This window comes from Vulpes vulpes, chromosome 4 (genome assembly GCF_048418805.1).
Source record: "Vulpes vulpes isolate BD-2025 chromosome 4, VulVul3, whole genome shotgun sequence".
NCBI lineage: Eukaryota > Metazoa > Chordata > Mammalia > Carnivora > Canidae > Vulpes > Vulpes vulpes.
The window spans coordinates 94,775,656-94,800,658 of NC_132783.1; the positions used below are offsets into that span (position 1 = coordinate 94,775,656).

The 25,003-nt window shown below is 53.5% G+C and overlaps 4 protein-coding genes across 23 annotated transcripts in view; 2 read left to right on the forward strand and 2 right to left on the reverse strand.

Annotated features, from left to right (window-relative positions):
• Positions 1-8,519, reverse strand: part of GRK6 (G protein-coupled receptor kinase 6) — a 29,995-nt gene extending 21,476 nt beyond the window's left edge. The window contains exons 1-2 of one of the 2 annotated variants that reach the window (XM_072756496.1): positions 8,377-8,519; positions 7,106-7,386 (exon numbers count right to left, since the gene is read on the reverse strand). The gene's annotated coding sequence lies outside the window, so the exon portion shown is untranslated. Of the gene's footprint in view, positions 1-7,105; positions 7,387-8,376 lie in introns of those variants that run through there. The other variant, XM_072756497.1, reaches the window with a different exon arrangement.
• F12 (coagulation factor XII) lies at positions 1,947-19,303 on the forward strand. 13 transcript variants are annotated; one of them, XR_012001158.1, is made up of 15 exons: positions 1,950-2,051; positions 2,417-2,474; positions 5,903-6,002; positions 6,158-6,228; positions 6,528-6,638; positions 6,781-6,912; positions 7,050-7,154; positions 7,270-7,435; positions 7,524-7,726; positions 7,824-8,046; positions 8,253-8,389; positions 8,484-8,639; positions 9,132-9,280; positions 18,757-18,998; positions 19,085-19,303. XR_012001158.1 is itself a non-coding variant. In XM_072756487.1 (14 exons), the coding sequence occupies exons 1-14, from the start codon at positions 1,995-1,997 to the stop codon at positions 9,533-9,535; spliced, it is 1,836 nt and encodes a 611-aa protein (XP_072612588.1). In that variant the 5' UTR covers positions 1,947-1,994; the 3' UTR covers positions 9,536-9,683. The 13 variants fall into 13 exon arrangements, 7 of the variants coding, with proteins under 7 accessions (XP_072612588.1, XP_025862106.2, XP_072612583.1 ...); XM_072756487.1 differs by lacking the exons at positions 18,757-18,998; positions 19,085-19,303 and adding an exon at positions 9,368-9,683 and having other exon boundaries at positions 1,947-2,051; XM_072756486.1 differs by lacking the exons at positions 18,757-18,998; positions 19,085-19,303 and adding an exon at positions 10,053-10,395 and having other exon boundaries at positions 1,949-2,051.
• Positions 10,796-11,805, forward strand: PFN3 (profilin 3). Its single transcript, XM_026006336.2, has one exon. It carries the CDS (start codon positions 10,922-10,924, stop codon positions 11,333-11,335), a length of 414 nt encoding a protein of 137 aa, XP_025862121.1. The 5' UTR covers positions 10,796-10,921; the 3' UTR covers positions 11,336-11,805.
• On the reverse strand, positions 12,500-24,832 carry SLC34A1 (solute carrier family 34 member 1). 7 transcript variants are annotated; one of them, XM_026006254.2, is made up of 13 exons: positions 24,727-24,832; positions 23,405-23,533; positions 23,109-23,258; positions 22,892-23,020; positions 22,677-22,820; positions 21,659-21,770; positions 21,340-21,535; positions 21,154-21,249; positions 16,256-16,325; positions 15,811-15,978; positions 14,468-14,584; positions 14,249-14,373; positions 12,500-13,567 (listed from the first exon to the last, which is right to left on the reverse strand). In XM_026006254.2, the coding sequence occupies exons 2-13, from the start codon at positions 23,511-23,513 to the stop codon at positions 13,064-13,066; spliced, it is 1,920 nt and encodes a 639-aa protein (XP_025862039.1). In that variant the 5' UTR covers positions 23,514-23,533; positions 24,727-24,832; the 3' UTR covers positions 12,500-13,063. The 7 variants fall into 7 exon arrangements, with proteins under 7 accessions (XP_025862039.1, XP_025862055.1, XP_072612596.1 ...); XM_026006270.2 differs by having other exon boundaries at positions 23,109-23,271; positions 24,727-24,789; XM_072756495.1 differs by lacking the exons at positions 12,500-13,567; positions 14,249-14,373; positions 14,468-14,584; positions 15,811-15,978; positions 16,256-16,325 and adding exons at positions 17,442-17,590; positions 18,327-18,381 and having other exon boundaries at positions 21,143-21,249; positions 24,727-24,789.
• Between the last annotated feature and the right edge of the window lie 171 nt (positions 24,833-25,003).

Here is a 25,003-nt window from a genome sequence, read left to right on the forward strand (position 1 = left end):
CAGCCAGATGTTGTTTGGGGCTGCAGTGTCTACTTCCAAAGTGGCTCATTCAAACTGATTTTGGTTGTCCACAGGTGATACTAGTTTCTCCTCACATGGGCCTCTCTGTAGGGTTGCTTGAGTGTCCTCACAATATGGCAGCTGGCTTTTCCCAGAGTGAGCAATCCAAGAAACTAAGGCAGAAACTGCAATCCTTTTTGTGACCTGGGCTTCTGTCATACTCTATTGGACGCAAAGAATAGCTCTGACTCTGACTCGATGTGGGAAGACTATACAAAGCATGCATTCCCGGAGGTGAAGATCAACAGGGAACATCTGCCTTCCACAGCATCCCATCCTTCCCTGTTTGTTCTGCTTTTCCTATGTGTAGGCTTCATTCTCAGGCAGGCTTTCCCCAACAGTGACAAAGATGGCCATCAACATCTGTAGGTTTGCATTCCTGGTGACACCAGTGAGAAGAAAGTGTCTTTTTCCCAAAAGTTCTGGCCAAAGTCCTAAGGCTGATTCCCACTGGCCAAACATGTATATGCTTATCTCTGAACCAATAGCTGTGGTCTAGAGTTACCATGCTCTGATTGGCCAGAACTAGGTCACACCCCCAGCCCTAGAACTGAGGGTAAAGCTAGAAGCACTAGAGATTCAGAGAGGGTGAAAGAGGAATGGTTCCCAAAGGAAAAATCAGGGTGTCCCTACTGAACCAAGGTAAATGGTTTTGGGGCAGGAGAAACAATAATGCCACTTCATGTCCCTCCCTTCATGTCCCTCCCTTGTGCTCCAACTGCACATCTCAGTAGTATCTCTTGGTTTGGCATTTTTCTTTTCTTTTTAAGATTTTATTTATTGATTCATGAGAGACACATAGAGAGAAGCAGAGATACAGTCAGAGGGAGAAGCAAGCTCCCTGCAAGGAGCCTGATGTGGGACTCGATCCCAGATCCCAGGATCATGCCCTGAGCCAAAGTCAGACATTCAACCACTGAGCTACCCAGGAGTCCCTTGGTTTAGCATTATTCTTGTGGGATCATCTACTTTCTTGGCTCCCTTTCTGTGGTAGCTAGAATTCTAAGATGGCCCCAAGGATCTGTGGTGTATGCATACTTTTTCCTAGTTATGCAATCCAACACTAATCTAGATGTTCTATAGAATAATGCTGCAAATGTAATTAAGGTACCAAATAAATTGATCTTCAAATGAGATTATCCTTGGTGGGCCTGACCTATTCAAGTGAACCCTTACATGGAATGGGCTTTTTTCTGGCAAAGGAGATTCAAAGTGTGAGAAGGAGTCAACATGGGAGGAGACTCTCTATTGCTGACTTAGAGGATGGAGGGGGCCACATGGCAAAAATGCAAGCAGCTTCTAGGAGCTAAGGCCAGGCCCTGGCTGACAGCCTGCAAAGAAACTGGGATCTCAGTCCTACAAATGCAAGAAACTGAATTCTGTCAATGATCTGGATGACCTTGGAAGTAGATTTTGCCCCTAGACCTTCACAGCTCAGCTGTGATCAGTTTCATGATGCCCTAAGCAGAAAACCCAATCACAGTGCCAGACTTTCGACCTACAGATCTGTGAATAGAAGGGTATTGTTTTAAGCTGCAAAGCTTTTGGTTAATTTTAGGCGGCAATAGAAAACGAGTATACTTCCCCATAGACACTATGATCCCCGAAGTAGGAAGCTTCTCTTGGATCTCCTTAACATCCTCCCAAGAGGACCTGAAACATAAAGTCCCTCTTCCTGCTTCCAGCCCTACTATCTGTGAAAAGGATGAGAAGACCAGCTCCTTATTCTATCCACACACACCAAATCCCAATTCCCTCACCCTTGGGGGCCTAGCAAGGAAGCTGCTCTGCTTGGCTTTCCACAAACAGCCTGTGCCCTGCCAGGCCCAAGAGGGCAGCTTGACCCAATCTCTGCTTCCCAGGACTCGGGGACCTTTGACCAATTCTATTGATCTGGATTCCTGGGCAAGCAGCTGGACTAATAGACAGACGCCATGAGGCTTCTGCTGTTCCTGGGGTCCCTGCTGGGAAGCCTGGAGTCAGTGCTTTTGGTGAGAGCTGTGGGAACAAGGAGAATTGTGCTGGGATGGCCCTGGGAGTCTCTATTACAGCCTTGGCCTCTGATCATGACCTTTTGGTCCAGGTGACTGGGAGGCCTATTTGATAAGGCAAGAATAACCCATAAGGCCCAGGTGGAGGAGGAAGAGACACCCAGAGCCAGTGGATAGGAGGACATGGTCTTTATTTCCAGAGGAGGGGATCTTGAGGAGACAACGGAAAGAGGAAGGAATGGTCTAGGTCTTTTGAGGAAATTTTTGCATTTCTGAGATGTGAAAGGAAGCTGAGGACTGGCACAAGTTCAGAGGCTGGCTATGACTTCCTGGGACAATTCTCTGCCGTCTTCTCTCCTCTGTAGACTCCACCTTGGAAAGCCACCAAAGAGCATAATCACAGAGTGGATGAGCACACAGTGGGTAAGTACCCTGGCTGCACCTCCTAAGAGACCCTTAGGTGGGAATGAGTACTGTGCGGAGTGTGCTGATGGCAGTTTGGGGCTCTTGGAGCGCAGGGAGGGATTCTAGGTATTCTTCACTTTGTCCCCACTTTGGCTGACATTCAGACCAGAGTGTCTACTATGTGTCTGGTCTTGTGCCCATGGGCACTGGGGACCCAGAGTGATGACAAACTGTGTGCTCCTGGAGGGCAGGGCTTGAGCTGTATCTGAGTGCCCACTCCAGTGCCTTCCAGTCTTCTTTAGTTTCCCTAGCCTCTCTTCTCCCTCCCTCAGTACATCTTACAGGCATCAGTCATGCTACACAGAGGCCATGGCCCTTGATGGACAAGGAAGGATCAGAGCAGGGCTTTGGTGCCTAAATGCCTCTGAATCTTGGCTTCATCACTTATGTGCAGGTGACTCTGGGCAAGTGACTTGACATCTCCAAGTTTCAATTGCTCCCAATCATAAATAGTACACCTCTTAGGGTTGTGGAGGAGAGATGAGTTGTTAATCCATGTGAAGCCTTCAGCCCACAGATTGCTGCATGGTAAAGGATTAAACTATATTAGCTTTTATTTATCAAGCTCCCTTTTAGGTGGAAGATGTCTGCATCCCCCCCACCTCAAATCATGCCGCAGCTCCCCATTGCCTATATTCTTTCAGGCACTCAATATTTGCCTAGAATTGTGACCTAGATGGACCCTGCCCTGGTAAGCCTGGTGTAGTGGGGCCAGACCCAGGACCTCAGCATGGCACTAGGGCCCTCACATCCAACCCTGCCTGTCTCTGCCTCCTTTCCTCTTCCTTCTACACCCAGCCAAACTGCTTTCCTCTCTCTTGCCTGAGCCAACCTAGGTGCCCTGCCCTTGTCTCATTACCCACTTGCAGTCGTCCTCCTCTCTGTCCATCCCATTGGCATCTTAAAGGTCCATCTAAGACTCTTCTCTCCTCCTTTATTCCTGTTCTTGGTTTGGCCCTCAGCAAGTGCCACTATGCTTTTAATAACAAAACAGCAGCTAATGCTTATTGAGCACATTCTATGTGCTAAGACTCTGTGTTAAGTATGTGATAGACATTATTTCATATGAGCCTCACAACACCCCTCTGAAGTAGACAGTCAAGTCTTGTCATTCATGGTTGCCATGTGCCTATTAAGTCACCGAGAACACTGAATTAGCAAATGCTGAATGGCTGTTCCTAAAGGAAATATCAGGTTAGATTTCTGTGAGCTTGAGTCTCAACATTTTCATCAACTGTCAACATAAAAGCTTGTTTTATGTGTGATTCTGTTTCAAGATACCATACTTAATATACCGTTGCTTCATTAATCCTGAAGCCACACTTTGACATGGATGGAACTGGAGGGTATTATGCTGAGTGAGATAAGTCAATCAGAGAAGGACAATTATCATATGGTTTCACTTATATGTGGAATATATGAAATAGTGAAAGGGACTATAAAGAAAAGGAGGGAAAGTGAGTGGGGAAAAATTATAGAGGAAGACAAACCATGAGAGACACCTAACTCTGGGAAACAAATGGTTGCAGAAGGGGAGATGGGCGGGAGGTTGGGGTCACTGAGTGACAGGCACTGAGGAAGGCACTTGATGGGATGAGCACTGGGTGCTATACTATATGTTGGCAAATTGAATTTAAATAAAATATTTTTAAAAGAAAAAAGAAAAAAAAAATACTGAGTCCATGGCCAGCAGCACTATAACTCATGGCTGGACGAAGTTTATCTCACACAGAAATACTCTCTGTGGTACCCATAGTGACCTGCTTACGCTTAAGAACTTCAACACTGTCTATTTGGGGGGCATTTTCAACAGTAAAAGCATCTACCAGAAGCACAAAATTTCAAAACTGTGGCTCTAAACGACTGTGAAAAGGACACTTCTTTACACTGGAAGAGCTGAAACAAGAAGCAGAGCATTACCTTGTTTCACCTCAGCTGGGAATGCTTCAGGCACCTCAAACTTTTCACCATCCTATGCATGTCCACAAATGACCATATAAACACCTTGAGAATTGGTTAGGGGATTATAAATAAATTTTAGCAAGAAGGCAAATTTGCAAGTATGGCAAATAGAGAGGCTCGACCATACTGTTTTAAAAAATAATAGTAACAATATTTTTATTGTAAAACTTTAGAAATTACAGAAATGCAAGAAGAAATTCCTCCATAATCCACTATCTTCTGACAAACCACTCCTATAAACTTTGGGGCATGTCCTTCTAGACTTCTTTCTGATGCATATGTAAATATATTTGTACAAAAATAGGACCACATTTGACATGCTGTTTTTAACTTGCTCTTCATTTAAATTTATGCTTTCTGTACTATTATATCTGCATCATTAAAAGTGATTTTTAGGGGCACCTGGGTGGCTCAGTCAGTTAAGCATCTGACTTCAGTTCAGGTCATGATTCCAGAGTTCTGAGATCGAGCCCCACATCTGGCTGAGCTCTGCTTGTCCCTCTTCCTCTGCTTCTCCCCCATCCCCCACTCTCCCTCTTTCTCTCTCCCCTTCAAATAAATAAAATCTTCAAAAAATAAAAGTTATTTTTATTATGAAATATGCATAATATAAAATTTGCTATCATAATCATTCTTAAGCATACAATTCCATGGTATTAAGGACATTCTATTGTCCTGCAACCATTACCACCCTCCATTTCCAGAACCTTTTTCATCTTGCAAAATTAAAATTCTTCAACTGTATAGTTGACCCTTGAACAAGAACGTTAGCAGTAGAAAATCCTTGTAGAACTTTTGACTCTCCAAAATTTAACTACTAATAGCCTACTGACCAGAAGCCTTACTGACATTGTAAACAGTCGATTAACACATATTTTGTATGTTAAATGTATTATAAATTGTATTCTTGCAATAAAGTAAGCTAGAGAAAAGAAAATGTTTTTAAGAAAATAATAAGGAAAACACATTTATAGTACTGTACTTATTGGAAAAAATCCACATATAATCCACCATAGTGAGTATGGTTCAAACTTGTGTTTTTCAAAGGTCAACTATACTATGATCATTGCCATTTTACAGGTGAGGAAACTAAGGCTTAGAGTGGCCAAGTGACTTCTACATTCACCTAGTATTTTTTAAGTGCCTACTTTGTGGCAAGCACTCTTCTAGGCCTGGGGGCTGCAAATTTGCCCAAGGTCACACAACTAGTAGGTGGTGAAATCAAGGTCACACAACTAGTAGGGTGGTGAAATCAGGAGTCCACTCCAACTGTCTGACTACAGAACTGAAGCTCTTTTAAGCAAGAAGCAGTCTTGAAGGCACAGCAATCGTTTCAAGGGTCTATTTTTCAACCAGACTGTGAGGGGTGGTACCTGGGCAGGGGGGCATGGGGCATACCATCAGGGAGTGTGTTATCTCTGCAGTTCTCACTGTCACTGGGGAGCCCTGCTACTTCCCTTTCCAGTACAACCGGCAACTGTACCATAAATGCACCCACAGGGGCCGGCCTGGCCCCCAGCCCTGGTAAGACTCCCAGAAGGGGTTGGAGCAGGGCCCTGGGGGAGATGGATTCTGCCCACTTTCTGCCCAAGGAATCCTTCGTGGAGAGAGGGGGCTCTGTTAGGGAAGGGTGGGCCAGCCCCTTGGGCAAAGCAGGGAAGCTTCATCTCTTTCTACAGGTGTGCTACCACCCCCAACTTCGAGCAGGACCAGCAATGGGCATACTGTCTGGAGCCCAAGAAAGTGAAAGGTGCTACACACAGTCTTTGGGGGTGGTGCAGGGCCCTCTCCTCCCCACTAGTTACTCTCCTGGGTAACATCAGTCCCTACACACCTGGTATTCTGGGCCCACCCAGACCCTTCCTTCCCTCCAGAGGGAAAAATTCTAGGAAAAGGTAGCCCCATTTTACAGGTGGGTGAAGTAAAACATGGAAACTTGGAATGCCAAGATCACAAGACAAGCAAGGTTTGGGTAGGGACTTGGCCTCCATGAGCCAGGCTGTCTGATTCAGGCTCCCCACTCTTACTTCCACTGTGTCCATCTCTCAGACCACTGCAGCAAACACAGCCCCTGCCAGAAGGGAGGGACCTGTGTGAACATGCCAGACGGCCCACACTGCATCTGTCCAGAACACTTCACTGGGAAGCACTGCCAAAGAGGTAAGGAGATGGTGAAGGCAGGGGAGAAGATGCTGAGGAAACACGGCAGTCCTGGGCCTACTGAAGAAGTCTCTGGATCCCCAGAGACTTGGCATGATCCCAGCCTCTCCTGAGACCCCTGCCCTCACCCCTTTGTCCCCAGAGAAGTGCTTTGAGCCTCAGCTTCTCCAGTTCTTCCATGAGAAAGAAATATGGCATAGGCTCGAGCCAGCCGGTGTGGCCAAGTGCGAGTGCAGGGGTCCTGATGTCCACTGCAAGCTGGTGGCCAGCCAGGGTGAGTGGATGGGCGGAGAACTGGCCTGAGTCGGGAAGAGAAGCTGTTAGAACCCCAGGGTAGTGTGTCCAAGGAAAAGGGAGTTCTCTGTGGGGGTCTTTGGGCCCAGAGGTGGCTCAATGCACTCCATCTGCCAGGCTGCCACACCAACCCGTGCCTCAACGGAGGCACTTGCTTCCAGGCGGAGACTCACCGCCTGTGCCGTTGCCCCGCCGGCTACGCTGGACGCTTCTGCGACGTGGGTGAGTCGGCAGCCAGAGGAGCGGGAGCTCCGCCCCCAGGGGGGAAGGGCTGAGGAGCGGGGGAAAGTGGCTGAGAGCGTGGTTCCGGGCTGCAAGGAGTCTCCTCTCTCCCCAGACACTGAGGCGCGCTGCTACCACGGCCGCGGGCTTGACTACCGCGGAGCGGCCGATGCTGCGCTCTCGGGCGCTCGGTGTCAGCGGTGGGCCTCGGAGGCCAGCTACCAGGAAGTGCCTGCAGAGCAAGCGCTGAGCTGGGGGCTGGGCAACCACGCCTTCTGCCGGTGCGCTGGGGGGGTGGGGGGGGCAGGGTGTCCCCCTCTGCCCCAGGGCCCTCTGGGGCTACGCGCGCCTTAACGGCTCGCGTTACAGGAACCCGGACAATGACACCCGCCCGTGGTGCTTCGTGCGGAGCGGCGACCGGCTAAGCTGGGAATACTGCCGCCTGGCGCGATGCCAGGCACCGGGCCTGGCGATCCCTCAGATCCTGCCTCCAACCCAAGTCCCCTCTGGCCGTCCGACCCTTCCCGTGCCCTCGCTCTCAGCGTTGCAGAAGCCCCAGCCCCCGACCCCAGGTAGTGGGGAAGGGGCGAGGGGCCAGCGGCTGCGCTGCCCGCTACCTGGCAGCCCCCGGCGGGTCTTCCCCGCGCTCAGCCTGGGCTCCTCCCGCAGCCTCGAGCGCCACGCGGGAGCAGCCCGCGGCCGTGCCCAGTTCGGGCTGCGGACAGCGGCTCCGGAAGCGGCTGTCCTCGCTGAGCCGCGTCGTCGGGGGCCTGGTGGCCCTGCCCGGGGCGCACCCCTACATCGCCGCCCTGTACTGGCGCCACAGCTTCTGCGCGGGCAGCCTCATCGCCTCCTGCTGGGTGCTGACGGCGGCTCACTGTCTGCAGAGCCGGCGAGTCCCCGCCCGCCCGGCGCCCGCGGGGGACCCCAGCTCCCCTCTCCCGCTCGCCCAGCTTCCGCGCGACGCCCGAGCCCGCGTCCCACCTCCCGCCCCCTTCCCCGGCGCCCCAGGACGGAGCCGAAACCCAGGGAGGGGCTCGGGGGCAGGAGGCCTGTGGCGGGCTCTGAGCGCGCGCCCCCGCACCCCCCCGCCCGCAGGCCGGCGCCGGGGGAGCTGACGGTGGTGCTCGGCCAGGACCGCCATAACCGGAGCTGCGAGCAGTGCCAGACGCTGGCCGTGCGCGCGTACCGCCTGCACGAGTCCTTCTCGCCCGTCACCTACCAGCACGACCTGGGTGCGTGGCGGCGCCCCGCGGCGCCCAGGGGGAAGGGCGGAGGCGGGCTCGGAGTCCCGGCGCCCGGGGCTCACCGTGCTCCCCGCCTGGTTAGCGCTGCTGCGCCTGCAGGAGACGGCGGACGGCCGCTGCGCGCTCCCGTCGCCTTTCGTTCAGCCGGTGTGCCTGCCTAGCGGCGCTGCCCGCCCAGCCGAGGCCGAGGCCGAGGCCGCGCTCTGCGAGGTGGCCGGCTGGGGCCACCTATTCGAGGGTAGGCAGAAGGCTGGGGGCGGCAGGGACACCTCTGGCCACCGGGGTAGGCGAGAAAAACCCGCAGTTTGGGCACCACGAGGGACAGGCGGCGCCGACCTTGCGCGTTGGGAGGGCGGCGGGGCCCTCGCAGTCAGCTCCTGCCAGGTCCTGGGCTTCACTGCTGGGGACGGGGATCCAAATCTCCTAAGGGGTCCCGGGGGAATCACGCTTCCCCTTGGTTCTTTCTGGGCGCTGTGATGCCACGGCTAAGGATGCCGGCCTCGCGCTGGAGCAGTCGGTTCGCTAGCTGGGGAGCATTGTTCTGAGACACTGGGGGGTGGGAGTGGGGAGTGGGGTTCCAAAGCAGTCCTGCTCCGCCCCGCCCATTCAAATCCCCGCTCTTCTCTGTTTTGTCAAAATGGTGTTAAGAGCAACTCTCTTCCTCACCGGCTAATTAGTGGGCGGCAAGCAAAGTCGAGAGGGGTGTGAGGAAAGCGCTCTCGGTTCGTAGGTGCGGGGGAATATTCCAGCTTCCTGCAGGAAGCGCAGGTGCCTCTCATCCCTCCCCAGCGCTGCTCCGCCCCCGAAGTACACGGAGCCTCTTTTATCCCGGGCATGCTCTGCGCTGGCTTCCTCGAGGGCGGCACCGACGCCTGCCAGGTGAGTCCGTGGGCCGCCTTGGCGCCCTCCACCCGGTCAAGTGCAGACCCCAAACCAACTGCGCTGAGCCACGTGTCCCCGACCCAGGGTGACTCCGGGGGCCCACTAGTGTGTGAGGAAGAGGCCTCAGAGCGCCAGCTCATCCTGCGAGGTATCATCAGCTGGGGTTCAGGTTGTGGCGACCGCTACAAGCCAGGTGTGTACACCGACGTGGCCAGCTATGTGACCTGGATCCAGGAGCATACCAATTCCTGACGGTCTCGGGACTTGTCCTTCCCTCCTGGGCAATTCTGGAATGGGAATTGGCCTATGATTACGGATGGCAAGGAATGTGTTTCATTCCTCTTAGCACCGTCACTGTGGCAGGCATGGAGTAGGCACTCAATAAAGTGCTTTAAAAATGCTTGAGAGGCACAGCTCTTCAGGGGACCCCATGGAAAATGCCAAGACAGTAAACTGCTGCAGTTCTCCACACCTCTCAGGGAACAGAATCTATTGAGATCTTAAGCAAAATATAGAGATTCATGTCCAGTTAATATTTACTGAGCTGTTCTGTGTACCAAGCCCTGAGCAAGGTGACTCCATAAATCATTCCTTGTATGAAACTATCTTAACATTTGAAGTTTGTAGAACAGAGTTTCTTAACCTCTGCTGCACACCAGAATCATCTGGGGAGCTTTTTTGAACCTATGCCTGAGAACTACGTCAGATCAATTAAATCAGTTATCTCTAACTGGGGTGTTGGTAGTAATATGTTTTTATAACTCTCCAGGTGATTCCATGTGCAGCAGAGGCTGAGAACCATGGTCAGAAATGCTTAATATTACAACAGTGGTGTGGACTCAGAGCTGGCAATGTGGAAGATGACTCCCCCCAACTTGCAGTAGGGCAGTGGGGCTCAAAGTGTACTGGACCACCAGCAGCAGCCTCAGCGGGGAACTTGTTAGAAATGCATATTCTCCAGCTACCTCCTGTACTACTGAATCAGAAACTCTGAGTTGGAACCCAGCAATCTGTTTAACAGATTTCCAGGAGATTCTGATGTTCCTAACATTGAACCACACTGGGGATTCTGGGGGTTGAATGGTTACCAGGCCGAGAGGTCTGGCTGTCCAGACTTGCTCTCTTTCATTTTGTTCTTTTTTTTTTTCTTTTTTTTTAAGGTTTCATATATTTATTCTTGAGAGACACAGAGAGACAGAGACAGAGGCAGAGGCAGAGGGAGAAGCAGGCTTCATGCAGGGAGCCCAATGTAGGACTCGATCCTGGAACCGTGGGATCACAACCTGAGCCAAAGGCAGACACTCAACCACTGAACCACACAGGCATCCCTCTTTCATTTTGTTCTAAAACCCACGAGCACACTGTGCTTGGTGAGCCATTTAAGTTGGTTTTTCAAGGGTTATATAGACTCAACACGATTTCCTCTTTTAGGCTAACCTTACAACTTCACCAGGCCTCAGAACCTCTTTCCCTCACCCCACATATACATTCTCCAGTGTACATAGCCTCTCTGTGACATCATCATGCCTCAATATCACAACCCCGACCCCACGTGCGTCACAGTGTCTCGGTTCCAGGCACATGGCACAGCTGGATATCCCTTGAACGTGCAAGGCGAGGGACACACTCTGAGCCAGAATGGGAGACTGGAAAGGCTATATCAGTGCAGTGCTCCGGGACCAGCGTATTGACGACGTGGCCATCGTGGGCCACTCGGACAATCGCTGCGTGTGGGCATCACGCCCCGGCGGCCTTCTGGCTGCCATATCCCCGCAGGAGGTGGGTGTGCTCACAGGGCCCGACCGCCGCACTTTCCTGCAGGCAGGTCTGAGCATTGCAGGCCGCCGCTGCTGCGTCCTCCGTGACCACTTGCTGTCTGAGGGCGATGGCGTTCTGGACGCACGCACTAAGGGGCTGGATGGGCGCGCCATCTGCGTAGGCCACACCCCGCGCGTGCTCCTCGTGCTTATGGGCCGTCGTGGCGCGCACGGCGGCATCCTCAATAAGACCGCGCATGAACTGATCAACGGGCTCCGTACGCAGGGCACCTAGCAGGACAGCTAACCTGCCCTCGCAGCTGGGCCAAAATAAACAGCTGGGCGTGGCTGGTTCATCCTCTGTTTGTGAGCATGCAGGGCAGTTGCAGATGAGGAAACCAGTTTCCTGGAACATTCTTACAGAGGGGTTACCTAATGGGGCTGGGATTCTGAGCCCAAAGGCTTCCCGGCCTCCTGGCCCTCTTTCCGTGAGTGCCCTGCAGAGGCCTCTGGCCTGACTTCCCAGAGTCCTTTCCCAAAAACTTTCCATACTCCCAAGACACACTCTAAAGGGAACCCCTCCCACACCCCTTCCCAGGTGCATCCCAGCTAGACCCAATGGGGTCAGGGAGTCAGGCTGGAGGTCAGTGTACTTCTCACCCCCTCTACTTGGCAGTAGGAAGCCTTTGCAAGTGTTGTGAGTGGGTGAGGGAACAGGGCTGGTAGCTTGGAGAGCAGCTCTGGGGTCCCCTCCCAGGTTCTTGCATCTCCTCCCACATAATCCAACAAGAGTGGAAAGAGAGCACAAGTCCAAGACCATCACAGTGAGGTCTGGGACCCTAGAGCCTTCTTTCCCTCTTGGGGTCCAAAGGCTCCAGAGGACTCCCTGGACTGCAAGGAAGAACTTAGGTATCCCCCACCCCTTGATCCTCACACTGCAGGCTTTAGCTCCAGGGGCCTTATGGAAAAGGAGGAATTGAAAAGTTTGGATGGATTAAGGGAGGTTTGATTATTGCTCAAAGATAAAGGACAAAGGTGGGAGGGACGATGGCTGGTCCCCACCCACTCTGTGCTGGGGCCCAGGGCCTAGCCTCTCTTGCCCATCTTCACCTTCCCTGTTCCCTCCCTCAGTGTCTCCCAACAAAGCCCTCACCTGTCATTTGTTTGCTGGAACTTGTTCTTATCCCAGAAAGGGGGAGGAAGTAAGGTGGGTGAGTCTAGAGGCAGGGAGAGACCAGAAGTCAGCTGGGTGGGGTGGGTGGGGATGGTGCAGAGAGCCTTTCTTATATTTGCCTTGGGGGTGGTCCCAGGCCCTAGGAGGGACTCCCAGGAAGTCTGAATCAGAGGTTGGACTCATTAAGGCAGGGTTAGGAGGATTATTGGGGTGGCTTGCAGGAAATAGTGCTGCTGAACCCCAAAGCCATGGTCTTGCCCCCTCCCCAGATGGAGAGCAGACAGATTTTTAAATGCAAATGAGAATTTAATTCCTTTTCCATCACGAAGTATTGGGAAAGGGAGTTGTAGCGGTGCTGCAGAACAACTGGGTGAGGATGAGCAGGATGGTATCATGGAGGAAGGAAGGTGACAGGGAGGGGTGAGAACTCAGCCAGTGACTCAGGCACCCACATCTATGCACAAGCAAACAGCTGCAAGTCATGTCCTCAGACACACCCTTACTCCTGCTGCACCGAGTCGGACTTGCGTGTACAGGAAAACCAAACACAGGCCTCTGAACAAGATCTTCTTGTGGGCAAAGGACTCAAAAATTTCACCAGGTGCCCCATAGCCTGCACACAGCCCCCCACAGGTGCTTTAATACACACATGCAAGATGACACACAGTCTCACTTGAACACGCCCACACACGCATACACACTGACTCTCAGTCACACAAGCTCAGACCTCTGAAGAGCTGCACAAGGACAGGCCCATGCCCAGAGTGCACAGACACCCCCCTTTGCCCTTCTACAGTGGCACTGACCACAGGCCCTTCCCCGGCCCCTGGGGCAGTTTTGGGCTGCAGGCTAGAGGCGGGTGGCATTGTGTCGAGCAGGCAGTGCCAGGTGGGGGGAGGGTGTGGCAGGGGGCATCTCCTCCAGGAAGACCCTGGCAGGCAGCGGTGGGGAGCGAGGCTCGGGCCTGGCACAGCACAAAGTGGCACGTGTGATGAGGCGGTCCAGAGGCTGCAGGGAGTGCATCCAGCGGGGCAGGAAGTCCCATGTCTGCAGCCACTTGGGCAGGTGTCTGGGGCTGCGATTCTGCAGGACACTGATGAGCACCACAAAGGCCAGCAGAGCCCCAAATGGTGTGCCCACACCCACCATGGCCTGCCAGCCTGCCATGGAGATGCCAAACACCAGTGAGGGCAGCAGCAGGAAGCACAGGAGGAGGTAGAGGACAGCAAACCAGCGGTACTTAGCAGTGCGTTTACCCAGCGCCTTGGCCATGCGGATAGGCAGGCGTGTGCAGGGCACCGGGTACCACAGCAGGATGCCCGAGATGTTGAAGAAGAAATGGCAGAGGGCAATCTGTAGAGGAGAGGGCAGAGGGGCTGAGGTGGGCATGGGCCCCGACTCCCCATCATGCCAGCAGGGATAGATAATAGGAGTCAGGCCTGGCCTGGGCAGCAAGAAAGTCAGGGCTGATGGGTTCCTAGTAAAATATTGAGACACTTTTGAACCAGGTGATAAATGCTGCCCTAACTCTACACATTTTCCCCACTGATCTGTCTCACAAATTCCCCAGCAGACTGTGCCCAAACCCAGCAACAAAAAGATGCATACTAGTTTCTGGCTCACAAGCTCTGGCCTCCTGATTGGTCTGAGCCCTAGTCCCAGCCCCAGCCCCAGCCCCAGGCTTGTCATTGCTCCATTGCTCCTAGAACAGCTGCCCCTTTGCCATCTGGACTCCTGCTTGTCCTTGACCCCCGAGAATGGGCCAGCCCCCCTCTGGTTGCACCCCTTCCTGAGTGCAAATCCCACCTGCTGTTGTTTGTGTGATTATTTGATTAACTTTTACCTGTGAGATGCTAAGGCCTTGGAGGTGGCACCAGGTCTACTTTGCACCGTGTGGTGTCCACAGAGCCTGTCATAGTGGGTGGCCCCTAGTGGGCAGTCAAAAACCTTGTTCCATGGTGTCCCACCCTGTGTCTGGTGCCACTGTGCCTCAGTCACAGCCCTGTCTTGCCCTGGGCAGGCTCCCAGGCGCACCTGGACAGCACTAGACAGCTTCTCCCTGGGGCTGGCCAGTGCGGCCAAGATGGCGGTGGTGGTAGTGCCGATGTTGGAGCCCAGTGTGAGGGGGTAGGCCCGCTCGATGCTGATCACACCCAGGCCTGGGGGCAGACAGAGAGGACAGGTTCTCCCCAGGTCCTTCCTTTAGCCTTCCCTGCCAGCCTGCCCCGCCCCCACCTTGCCATGGTTACTCACCAATGAGTGGGGTGATGGCTGAAGTGAACACAGAACTGCTCTGGACAATGAAGGTCATGCCGGCTCCCACCACCATGGCAAAGTAGCCTGTGGCCCAGGTGAAGGGGGCGGGGAAGTCTACAAGGACACCCCCGTCCCAGTAGGGTCAGTAGGAGGGCTTTGGGAAGGTAGCCAGGACCTCCCTTATGGAGGAGGTATTGGACGCTGGCTTCTGAGCAGGGCCTTGCCAGTTCAGTCCCCTGCTCAACTGCAGTGGCTTCTACTCTGCCCTCCTTGATCTTGGATTAAAGGCTCTTCTCAGCCTGGTTCCATTACTATTGCTTAGTAATATTTCCTCTGCCCGGGATATCCATTTCGCTTCTAAATGTTCATCCTCAGGGCTCAGTGCAGATATCATGTGCTACAAAGCCCTCCTGGACCTTGGCCCTCTGGCAGACTTTGTTTTGCTCCTGTCCCTAAGCTTCCAGAGATCCATAAATGCACCTGACTCCAGCATTTGTTACACAGCCTCTGCCAGTGCCAGGCCCTGTCCCCAAAGCCTGAAATGAAGCTTAAAATGAAAATCAGATGATGTCACTCCCCTGCCCCAACCCTTCAAGTATAAAGTCATCTGTATAAAGTCCAGGCTCTGAGCACAGCTTGGGGGGTGGGTGGGGTGCACGATCTGCTCCTCCCTGTTACCTTGCTGACTCCTCCCTGCCTCACTCACTGAGCTCCCACCACACTGCTGGCCACCTTTCTGCCCAGCTGGTTCCTGCATTTGTGCCTTTGCACTTGCTGTTCCCTCCACACAGAACACTTTTCAGCCACCTCCGATTACTACTACTCATTTTAGCCTCACAGAGGCTGCTGAAAGCCCATTGAAGGAAGCTTCTTCCATATTCTCTGTCATTTTCGCTTTCTCCTTGGTCACTCCTCTCTATATCTGCATGTATCCCCCCTTGATCATTTATCTTTCATTGTACGTCCATCTCCTTCTCTGGGCTGTGAATCCCCTGAGGGTAGGATCCATCTCTGCGGCTCACCTCTGTATCCCTGGCACTAGATCATGCTTGAGCACATGGGTTTAATGAGTATTTGTTGAATAAATCAGTGGCCTCTAAGAATCTGTTTAGAGCCACCTACTAGAATGGAACCACAGCCAGAGGCAGTCACAGATCCCCAGCTGCCAGCACCTCAGGAGCCTCATAAACCACCCAACCCAATCTCTTCTTTGTTTGCAGGGAGAAACCGAGGCTCAGAGATGGCAGGGCTTTACCCAGATCACACAGCAAGGCAGTGGTGGGACTTAAGATTTGGAAGGGTCCATCCTGGGGCCCACACACCCAGTTCTTGGGGCTCACCAGTGTTGATAACCTTCTGAATGACCTTAGCCACCTGGCCCTTAAGCAGAGAATTGAGCATCTTGACAAGGAGGATGAGGCAAGTGCACAGGACCATCAGGGAGCTGGCCAGCAGAATGAGCCCCACAGCCAAGTCAGGCAGCCCTGTGTCCACGAAGATGTGGTTGCCTAGTAGGGAGAAGTGTCAAGCTGCTGAAAGCTGAACCCCCCCACAGCTAGTATCCCAGTCCCCTGCCTTTGCTGCCCTCTCAGGATTGGAGCTTAAGGACCCACCTCAGGCTCCCTCAGCCTCAACAACAGGGCCTAATCCAAGCCCAGGAGCTGAGCTGGTAGACAGCTGGCTTTCCTGGGACTGGTAGCAGCAGTGGCCAGGAGAGGGATAGCCCTTTCTCTGCCCAGCTCTGCCCCCACCATGCCAGACATCTCCCATGATGCAGGCACTCACATTTCTCCATGGAGGCATTTCCAGGCATCCTGCTGGTGTTCGCCTCTGCCCTGGGCATAAGGGTCGGAACCTAAATGAAGAGGAGAGTGACTTAGAAAATAGGAAAATGTAGCCTGGGGTTGGGGATAAGATGGGAATTAGGGAGAGGTAGGGGGTAGGATGGAGGTGGGCCTCCTGGCTCCATGCTTGTGGATAGTTTGCTTGTACTCTGAGCCTGTCTCCTCTGCTAGAGAGATGGGGATGGAAATGCCTGCTGCAGAAGAATCTGGCCATGGTCAGCCCTCTGAACACTGTCCTATCAGTCTGCTGATCTGGACCTCACTGTGACCCACAGAGGTATCCTGATCCTGTGGCTTCTGACCATGGCCCTCCTTCCAAACACCCTCCCTTGCCCATCCTTTATTTACCAGTCCCTCTCTTGGTGCCCCCCCCCCCCTGCTTCCCCAGCATCTGTGCCCCATCTTCTCACCTGAGGCACCATTAGCCCAGACTTCATTGTCCTGCTCAAATCTTTATAGGGGGAGGTTGGGTACAGGAGGTGGGGGAACCACTCTTCTTCAGCCCTCACCTACTGTCAGTAAAGTGAGGGGGGTTCCTGAAGAGGCCCTCCAGTTCAGAGGGCACAGGACTAGGCAGGTAGCTTATAGGGGCAGTAGCCACTCAGCTCTAGGCCACTGTCACCATCCAGGGACAAGCCAGCATGGCCAAATGGCCCAATTCTACAAGAGAAACCCCATATTTTCCAATTATGTGAGGGCCAGTTTGTTCTGGACCACTAATTTGCAGCCTCATTGGATCGAGGAATTATTTTTTCTCAAGTGCAACTGGGGTGCTTATCTTTCCCTTAGGATCCCAGCCTTGAAAGGAAAAATTGGGCTGGGCTTGGATGAGCAGAAACCGTTTCCCCAAGGAGGAACTGAGCCCCAGTGAGGGGCAGTTACTCCCAAGGCCATAGGCAAAACACAAGAGCCACAACGTTTCCTTATTCACATTCTGCCTCCTCTGGAGGCTGATTTAGGCCCTGGTCCCAGGAAGTTCTGCATCCCACACCCCCAGACCTCCCTTGTGCTGAGGGTAGTGTCTCAGGCAGGGCACTGGCACTTCAATGTCACAGCTCCTTTAGGGTTTATTCCAACCTGTGTCATTTATAAAATGTATGATAGAGATAAGAACTATTTCTGGTGCCTGGCTTTAAATCTGGTTTATTTTAGTGACATGTGCTGCTGTGAGTGGGGCACTGTACCCCAATGTGTTCCAGCTGTCCATACCAGCAGTCCTGTTTCTTATACCAACATCCTGGAGCAAGTCATGCCACCTCTCTGAGCCTGTTTAAAGCTGGATGACATAAGAGCTGTTATAAACAATTACAGGAGAAAATGTGTGTGAAGCGCTCTTCAAAGGCTTATCTCATGATAAGTCTTCCGTAAGATACTGTGCCTCCTCATAAGGATTAGACCCCCCTTTGTCCCTGAGCCTATCTAGGCTTACACAGTGGGAAGGGTGTGTGCGTAGGTGTTTGTGTGAGATTGACTTCCTAGGTCAGGTCAGGATCAATGGCTCCTGCAGGTGTGCCTGAGGATCCTGGCTCTAGTGGGAAAGACCTTGGTGGACCAGCCCAGAGCCCTGGGAGGCATATGATCCCTGAGATGAACGGCTGCCTGACCAGCCTGTGCCCCTGACCTGGCTGGGCCGGCCCATGGTTTCTTAAGGGAGGATGTTCATGGCTGGAAGGGGAGGGTCCCACTGGGGGCTGGCTGCCTAAGGGCAGGCCAAGGCTGAGGGCTCAGGCCTCTGGGGTTTTGACCCTTGACCTTCCTGCCTGGGGTTGCGGGGCTCTGGCAGAGCTCCCACAGTGGGGGAAGTGGGAGAAGGTGGGGGCAGCATAGAACCTGTGAAGTGCAAGAGAGGAGTGGTGGTGGGGATGTCAGAAGGTAGGCAGGCTGGACCTGCATGGTCAGGCAGGGGGTGGGTACTGAGTGAGGGGAGGGAGCAGGCCTACATCCTTCCTTGTCAGGAAGGTGGGAGCTCTAGCCTAGAGAAATAACTGGACTGCCCAGGGTCTGGGACATACCCCGTAGACACACCCATCCTTCCTGGGCCGGTGGTGTGTGGTGGGGTGCTGATTTCTGTGGGAAGAACAGAATAAATGAACCCCAGGAGCCCTAAGCTGAAACCCCTGCTGCACCTTTCCCAGCTGTGTGATACTGCACCAAACACTTAACCTCTCTGGGCCTTAATTTTCTTCCCTCCAGCAGGAGTTCTAATGCTGCCAACCTCTTCCCAGGGGCTAGTTTTGAGGAATCTTGGAAGAGAGGATTTAAGTGCCTGTAGGAACATCCAAATTAATGAGGCATCTCTGGAAACTGAAGGCCAGAATTAAGCTCACAGGCTCTGAGAATCCTTTCCCTGGGGAGAAACATACAGGATGTGTGGCTTGTGCTGTGTGTAGTTCAGCCTGCAAGGTAAAGGGAACTCCAGGGTCTTTCTTTTTCTCGACACAGAAATCACTGTGCCAGCTGCGCCGTCTGGTGGCAAAGAGGAGAACTCCCTCTTAGAGCACTACCTGCCACTCTGGAGCAGTCTGGGAGTGGTTGTGGTCACCCATGGCATTCAGGCCCGATAGGAAGAGTGGAGAATGGACATATATGGTGGATTACCACACTGGCTTCTGGAAGAGGCAGCAAGATGGGGATTCAGAAGTATGGGCTCCAGATTACACCAGGATTTTCATCTTACCTCAATGGTATGGACTTGGGTAAGCCTCTCTGAGCCTCAGTTTCCTTAACTGTAAAATGGGCAAGTGATAAATCCTGTTTTCCCCCTTTGCAGGTCCTCAAAGGATGCTTGTTTAAACCATTGCCTCTGGAGGGGCACCTGGGTGGCTCAGTTGGTTGAGTGTCTGCCTTCAGCTCAGGTCATGATCCAAAGGTCCTCAGACTGAGCCCCACGTTGGGGCTCCCTGCTCAGCAGGGAGACTGCTTCACCCCACCCCCTCTCCCCCTGCTCCTTCTCTCTCTCAAATAAAATCTTTAAAAAATTAAGAAAAAATTGCAATTGCCTGTGGATTTTCTTCCACTATTTGAAAACCCTCAGATTCCCAACACTGTCTTTGATGACTTGGTTTAGGTGAGGTTGGGTCCAGTCTGGTGAAAGTTGGAGGCCACAAGGACAGGTTGGAAGGGAGACTGGGCGGCCAAAGGGAAATTAGGAGTCTGGTGTGGGAGGAGCTACCAGCACACGCGGTGAGAGCAAGCACAGGGCAGCAGAGCCCTGTTCCCCGTGATCTGACCTAGAGGGGCGGGTGAGAACAGGGAGCTTGTATGCCACCCCCTCCCCCGCAGCTACTGTCCAAGCCAAGGAAATCCCAAGTGGATACTGCTCTCGAGGAGAGGCTCTTCCCAGAGAGCTGGGACGCGAGACCACTACTCAGGCAGGCGGCGTCTGCGACAGTGAGGACAGCCCCCGCCACGTGAACTTGGCTGGCTTACTTCACACCACTAGGCCCTGGGTTCCTCTTGTGGAAGACAGGATACTCATGTCCACCTTGCCAGCGTTTTGCGTGGATCCCATCAGGGGAGGGCTACATCCGGGGCACATGTGAGGGGATACCTGCCCAAGGCAGCTGGGGCGGGGGCAGGGCTTTCAGAGCGAGGGAGGTACTCCACAGCTGAGGAGCTCCCTCCTGTGGCTGGTTTTCTGTGAAGACCAAACCCTGTGATTTCTGTGTTATCCAGGTTCTGCTATTAAGTGAAAAGGATTTGGTCAATTCAGAGAGCTCAGAGAGTGCCCAGGGGGCTGGTGAGAAGGTGGCACTGTGTTGGAGGGGTCAGAAAGCCAGCCCAAGAGCTGCCCACATGGGCTTTTGATGTCAAACTGCCTTGAACACTCAGAAGTGCCAAACCAAAGCTGCACACTGCTCAGACACAAAGGAACCACAGAGGGCAGGTTGAAAGGATGCTCTCTGTTCAAGCTGGGATAGCTGGGATAAAGGGCCATCAGGTAACAGGAAGGATGAGGGGGCCACCTGCGTGGAGCCTTGGGCTTCGGGTTTCCTTCTATCTTGTTCTAAGTGGAGTTGCTTCTTATATGTGACAATTAAGAAGCAAATACTGTGGATTACAGTTTTGATGAAGCACTTCCATTTTCGTGGCTGAGTGAGAAAGTATGCTGATTGCCTGCTTTCTTGTGAGCTTAGTGTCATGGCAGCTCCACAGGTGTCCAACTGATCCAAACAGATCTTCATTCTGGGCAGTAGACATGGTGCAGAAGGACACTTCTGTGGCAGTCTCTGGGGAAGGGGCCCCGACATCAGTACAAGTGGCTGTTGTGTTTCCACTGAGGTTTCCATGTGGCCCACTTGTCTCGTCCCTGTTTTTCTAGCTTTCCCAGGCATCCTTGTAACCCCCTCACTACCCCCTCCCTGTCTGGGCCCCAATACATGGCACAGCTGAATCACTACTCCCCCTGGCACCCTAGTGGGGAGAAGAGAGCCCTAGACTGCTACACCTGTACTCAGGGCCCTGAAATGGCTGGACAAGCTCCAGTAAGTGTCTTAGCCTCTAGGAGCCTATTCTCTACCTGTGAAACCAGCAGGTTGAACCAGATCAGTGATTCTCAAACTTGAGCATGGAGCAGACCTAGAGGACTTATTGCAACATAGGGTACTGCGTCCCACCCCACCCCAAGTTTTTTCTAATATGTTTTCCCTGGACCTACTAAGGTCTTGGGAAGGGCTGAATAGCCTGTAGCTCTAATAGGTTCCCAGCGGTACAGGTGCTGCCGGGCCACACTTTGAGAACCATGGGGCTAGATTGAGTTGATTGGCAATAGCTGCCTAAAGCCGCTGTGAGACTGGAAGGGACTGGACAGTACTACTTGTGGCCAGACCTGAGACTCACCCCCATGGGGTCTGGGTGGCACCAGATCCGGATGAGACTGTGGTTTCTCAAGGACTCGTCACCAGTGGCAATGCTGGTAATCACAGACTTGTCCAGCTGTGGGCAAGATGTGGGTGGGGGGAGTGAGAGAGGGGTCCTTACATCCCCCAGCCCCCACCCCATGCCCCATGCCCACCTTGCCCCCACCTGGATGATGAGCTTGGTAAAGGGCTCTGTGATGATCTTGAGCAGATCAGGGGCATCGCGGCCACCATGAATGTTGAAAGAGGCAACCACCAGCCCAGTAACATGGTGCAGGTACCCAGTGGCAGCCTCCAGGGGCAGCAGGACCAGAACCGACAGCCAGTTAAAGCAATCATGCACTGTGGCCCCTGCAAAGGCCCTGGGTGGGGAGGCCACATTGCAGGACAGGCCAGAGCCAGGATGCACTTATACCAGGGGCTCCTGGCACCTGGAACCACCCTCCCCCGACAAACACAGGCCCCTCACCACTCTACCCCCTCACCGCCTGAAGTCAGTCCGATCCCCCGCCTGCATCAATGCCACAATGGTATTGGTGACAGAGGTGCCGATGTTGGAGCCCATGATGATGGGGATAGCAGAGCTCACCTCCAGCACTAGCAGAAGAGAGGACCTCTTACATAACTGTGTGAGGGCCTCCTAGCTCCTGCCCCCACAACATCTCCCTCCAGCTCGCTGCCCACGTCCTGGCCTCCACTGGGCAGTCCTGTCATGATGCTGCCCAGCCTTGATGTCACAGGTACATGTGAGTATACATGATACATATGCGTGCATGTGAATGGATACACTGTATGTGCACATATATGTATATGGGGCACGTGTCCTGTACGCAAATGCAGATCTGTGCTTGTGTGTGCATGCATCCAAAGTGTGATGGTAAGTTTCATGCATCAGCTTAGCTAGGCTGTAGCACTCATTCAGTCCAACACTGGCCTAGATATTGCTGTGAAGATATTCTGCAGGTGTGATTCACCTCAACAGCCAGTTGAGTTTAAGTAAAGGAGATTATTCTTGATATCTGAGTGGGCCTCATCTGGTGAGATAAAAGGCCTTAAGAGCAAAACTGAGGCTATCCGGCCTTGGCTGCACCTCAGAGTTTCAGCCTGCCCTTCCCAACAACCTCTGCTACAGATTTTAGATTTACTTAGCCAGCCCCACAATTGTATAAACCAATTCCTTGCAATAAATCATATGTATATCTCCAGTAGGTTCTGTTTCCCTGACTGATGGAAGAAAGGACTATGTGGTGATAGGGAGCTGAGCCTTCCTGGGTCTGGACTCCCCATTTGCCACCCTTCCTAAATCTTGAGGCACTTCTCCTGGCCAAGATTCCTGGCCATGCCTTGGAAGATGGAGTGGGAGATGCTGGAGTCCTGCCCCTTGCCCTTAGCTCCCTGGCCCCACTTCTTTTCCTGGCCCCCAGCTCTGACGCACCACCTCAGCCCCCATCCAGCACACTCAGCCCCCCACACTCTTTCCCTAGCCCTGGTGGGCCAACTTACAGCCAGAAGAGACCATGCTGACAATGATGGACGTGGAGGTGCTGGAGCTCTGCACCAGCACCGTCACCAGGATCCCTACCACCAGCCCCGCTACTGGGTTGGACAGGATGGCGTTGTCCTTGAAGATGTCACCAGCCACCTTCCCTGAGGAGTATTAGCCAGCATTGCCTGATGCCCTTCAGGAACCCTGTCCCGGTCCCCTCCTCTGGTCCTACCTCCAGCCAGTTGGAAGGCAGAGCTAAGCACGTCCAAGGAGCAGACGAAGAGGTACAGAAAGGCGAGCATCAGTGGCACCTTGAGGAATGTCATGCCAACCTGGCGCAGCTTCTGGGCCAGGCCCAGATCTGGAGATGAACCAGTTGTAAGCACAGGGGCCAGGGGTTAAGGCATCAATTGCTGACATCCTTGCTGTCCACCCCTGCCCAGGCCCACCTGGCTTTTGGTCCTCCTCCAGGGCCAGCTTGGCAGGCAGGGGGTCATGGCACTCCAGAACCTCTCCGTAGGGGCAGCCGTGCTCAGGAAGGGCCACAGGGCCCAGGCTGGGGAAGGCGTAGGCGGAGGTCCCTGGGATCCTATGCAGGACTGGGGAGGGAGGCTGATAAGGAGTTCCCAGAAGCCCTGGGATAGGAAGGGTCAAGGACATGCTGGGCAGGGAGAGGGGTGGAGACCTCACCAGGGATGGTAGCAACTGTGGGCACTCAGGGTCCAAGGATGGGAGCAGCACTCACCCTGAGGGCTGGGCACATAGGCAAAGGCTGTCCCACGTATCACGTGTCCGCCTCGGACTGGGTGTGGGGAAACAGCTGGGCCCCCCAGCCTTTCTCCATAGGACATCATCCTGGGTGCACGCTGTGGAGCTGCAGTAACACTGAATGACAACTGCTGCGTCCTGGGAACCGACCCATGCTCACACGCCCCTGTCCACATCCACACCCACATACTCATATGCACAAATACCCATGGTGTGCGATCCCTAACGCACATCCTCCACCCCCACATGTACCAGAGATGCACGTTCAGGTACTCATCCCAGATTCATGTATTCATTTGTTCAACAAGTATTTGTTGAGTATCAACTCTATCCTAGGCATTGAGCTAGATGCTAGGGTACAGTGATGACTCAATACAAAGGCAACCCCTGCTCTCAGGAAGCTCCAAGTCTTGCAGGGAGACAGATGCCAATGAAGTAACCCCTCACATAGAAAGTGGCAATGGGAACAAGGGTTCTAATGACAGATACAGGTGCCACCAGAGTGCCCCATGGAGGGGGTGGAGGGCAGAGATGACTGGGCTGTTCATCTGAGATGAACATGAGTAGGAGTCGCCTGAGGGCGAGGGAGAAGGGCATGTGTGCAGCGGCCTCAGGAGGGACAGGAGCTGTGAGTGCCCTGCAGCCAGAGGGGGCCAGGGAACGTGTGTCAGCAGAGCTTGCAGATGTGGGCCAAGGCTATGTGTGTGGGAGGAGTTCTGATCATCCTGAGAGCAGAGAAGAGCCATGGACACCTGCTTGCTCATGGGACCTGCTGGATGTGCACTCGGGAGAGTCCACTGGCCTGGATCTCAGGTTTGGGAGTTCCCTTCGCAAACGAACTTCTTTCCCCCACCTGTCTCTCTCCCTCACAGCAATAAACAAACACCAATGTCCTTTCTCCTATGAATGACTTTCAGACCAGGACCGGTTTAGGTAAGGAGGTTTCCCCATGCCTGCCCCAATCTGAGAAGCCCTTGGCATGCTTTAGAGCCCCCTGAACTGCCTCAGGAGTTCTTGGTGGTTGGAGTGGGCATACCCAGTCTGTATCAGCAGCCCGTACCCCCACACCCCTATGTTGTCCCAAGGGCCCTTGGCTATTTGGTGGAATTGCAGGGAGCTGGAAGAGAAGTGCATGAGTTCTTTCCTTTGCGGGGGTTAAGCCAGGTTGGACTGGGACTGAGATGTTATGGGTGCAGGAAGGGGAAGCACAGTTAGGGCAGAGGTGAGGGAGCAAGACTGATAGGCTATTTCCTTCTAAGACTTGGGGATGGGTTTGGGAGTGGGGAGCCCTAGGCTTACCTTGGGATTCTGTGTTTCAGCTCCTGCTCAGCTACTTAAGGAAGCCCCAGGGGCCTGAGGAAGAGCTGGGACCCTCCTCTTTATACCCTTGGGTCAAGGGCAAAGTTCCAAAACCCTAGCTGCCCTCTCTCTGTTCCCCGATTAACCTCACCCCTGAGATTCCTCCCAGTTAATTACTAATCGTCAGCTCTGCTTGGGGAGTCTGTGGTCAGGCTTTCCCTTTCCCCATGCAGAAACTCAGCCTGAAAGAGACCCAAGCCAGCTAGGGCACAGGCAC

What these genes read in the sequence shown, in the direction of transcription:
- PFN3 (XM_026006336.2), top strand. Translation starts at nt 10,922, where the DNA reads ATGGGAGACTGGAAAGGCTATATCAGTGCAGTGCTCCGGGACCAGCGT.
- SLC34A1 (XM_026006254.2), bottom strand. Translation starts at nt 23,513, where the DNA reads ATGATGTCCTATGGAGAAAGGCTGGGGGGCCCAGCTGTTTCCCCACAC. An exon ending in CTATGTGCCCAGCCCTCAGG is followed by an intron (nt 23,259 to 23,404) that starts GTGAGTGCTGCT and finishes CTCCCTCCCCAG; the next exon opens with TCCTGCATAGGATCCCAGGG. An exon ending in AGCCATCACCCCACTCATTG is followed by an intron (nt 14,374 to 14,467) that starts GTGAGTAACCAT and finishes GTCTGCCCCCAG; the next exon opens with GCCTGGGTGTGATCAGCATC.
- F12 (XM_072756482.1), top strand. Translation starts at nt 1,995, where the DNA reads ATGAGGCTTCTGCTGTTCCTGGGGTCCCTGCTGGGAAGCCTGGAGTCA. An exon ending in CACCTACCAGCACGACCTGG is followed by an intron (nt 8,390 to 8,483) that starts GTGCGTGGCGGC and finishes CCGCCTGGTTAG; the next exon opens with CGCTGCTGCGCCTGCAGGAG. An exon ending in CTGGGGCCACCTATTCGAGG is followed by an intron (nt 8,640 to 9,131) that starts GTAGGCAGAAGG and finishes CTCGGTTCGTAG; the next exon opens with GTGCGGGGGAATATTCCAGC.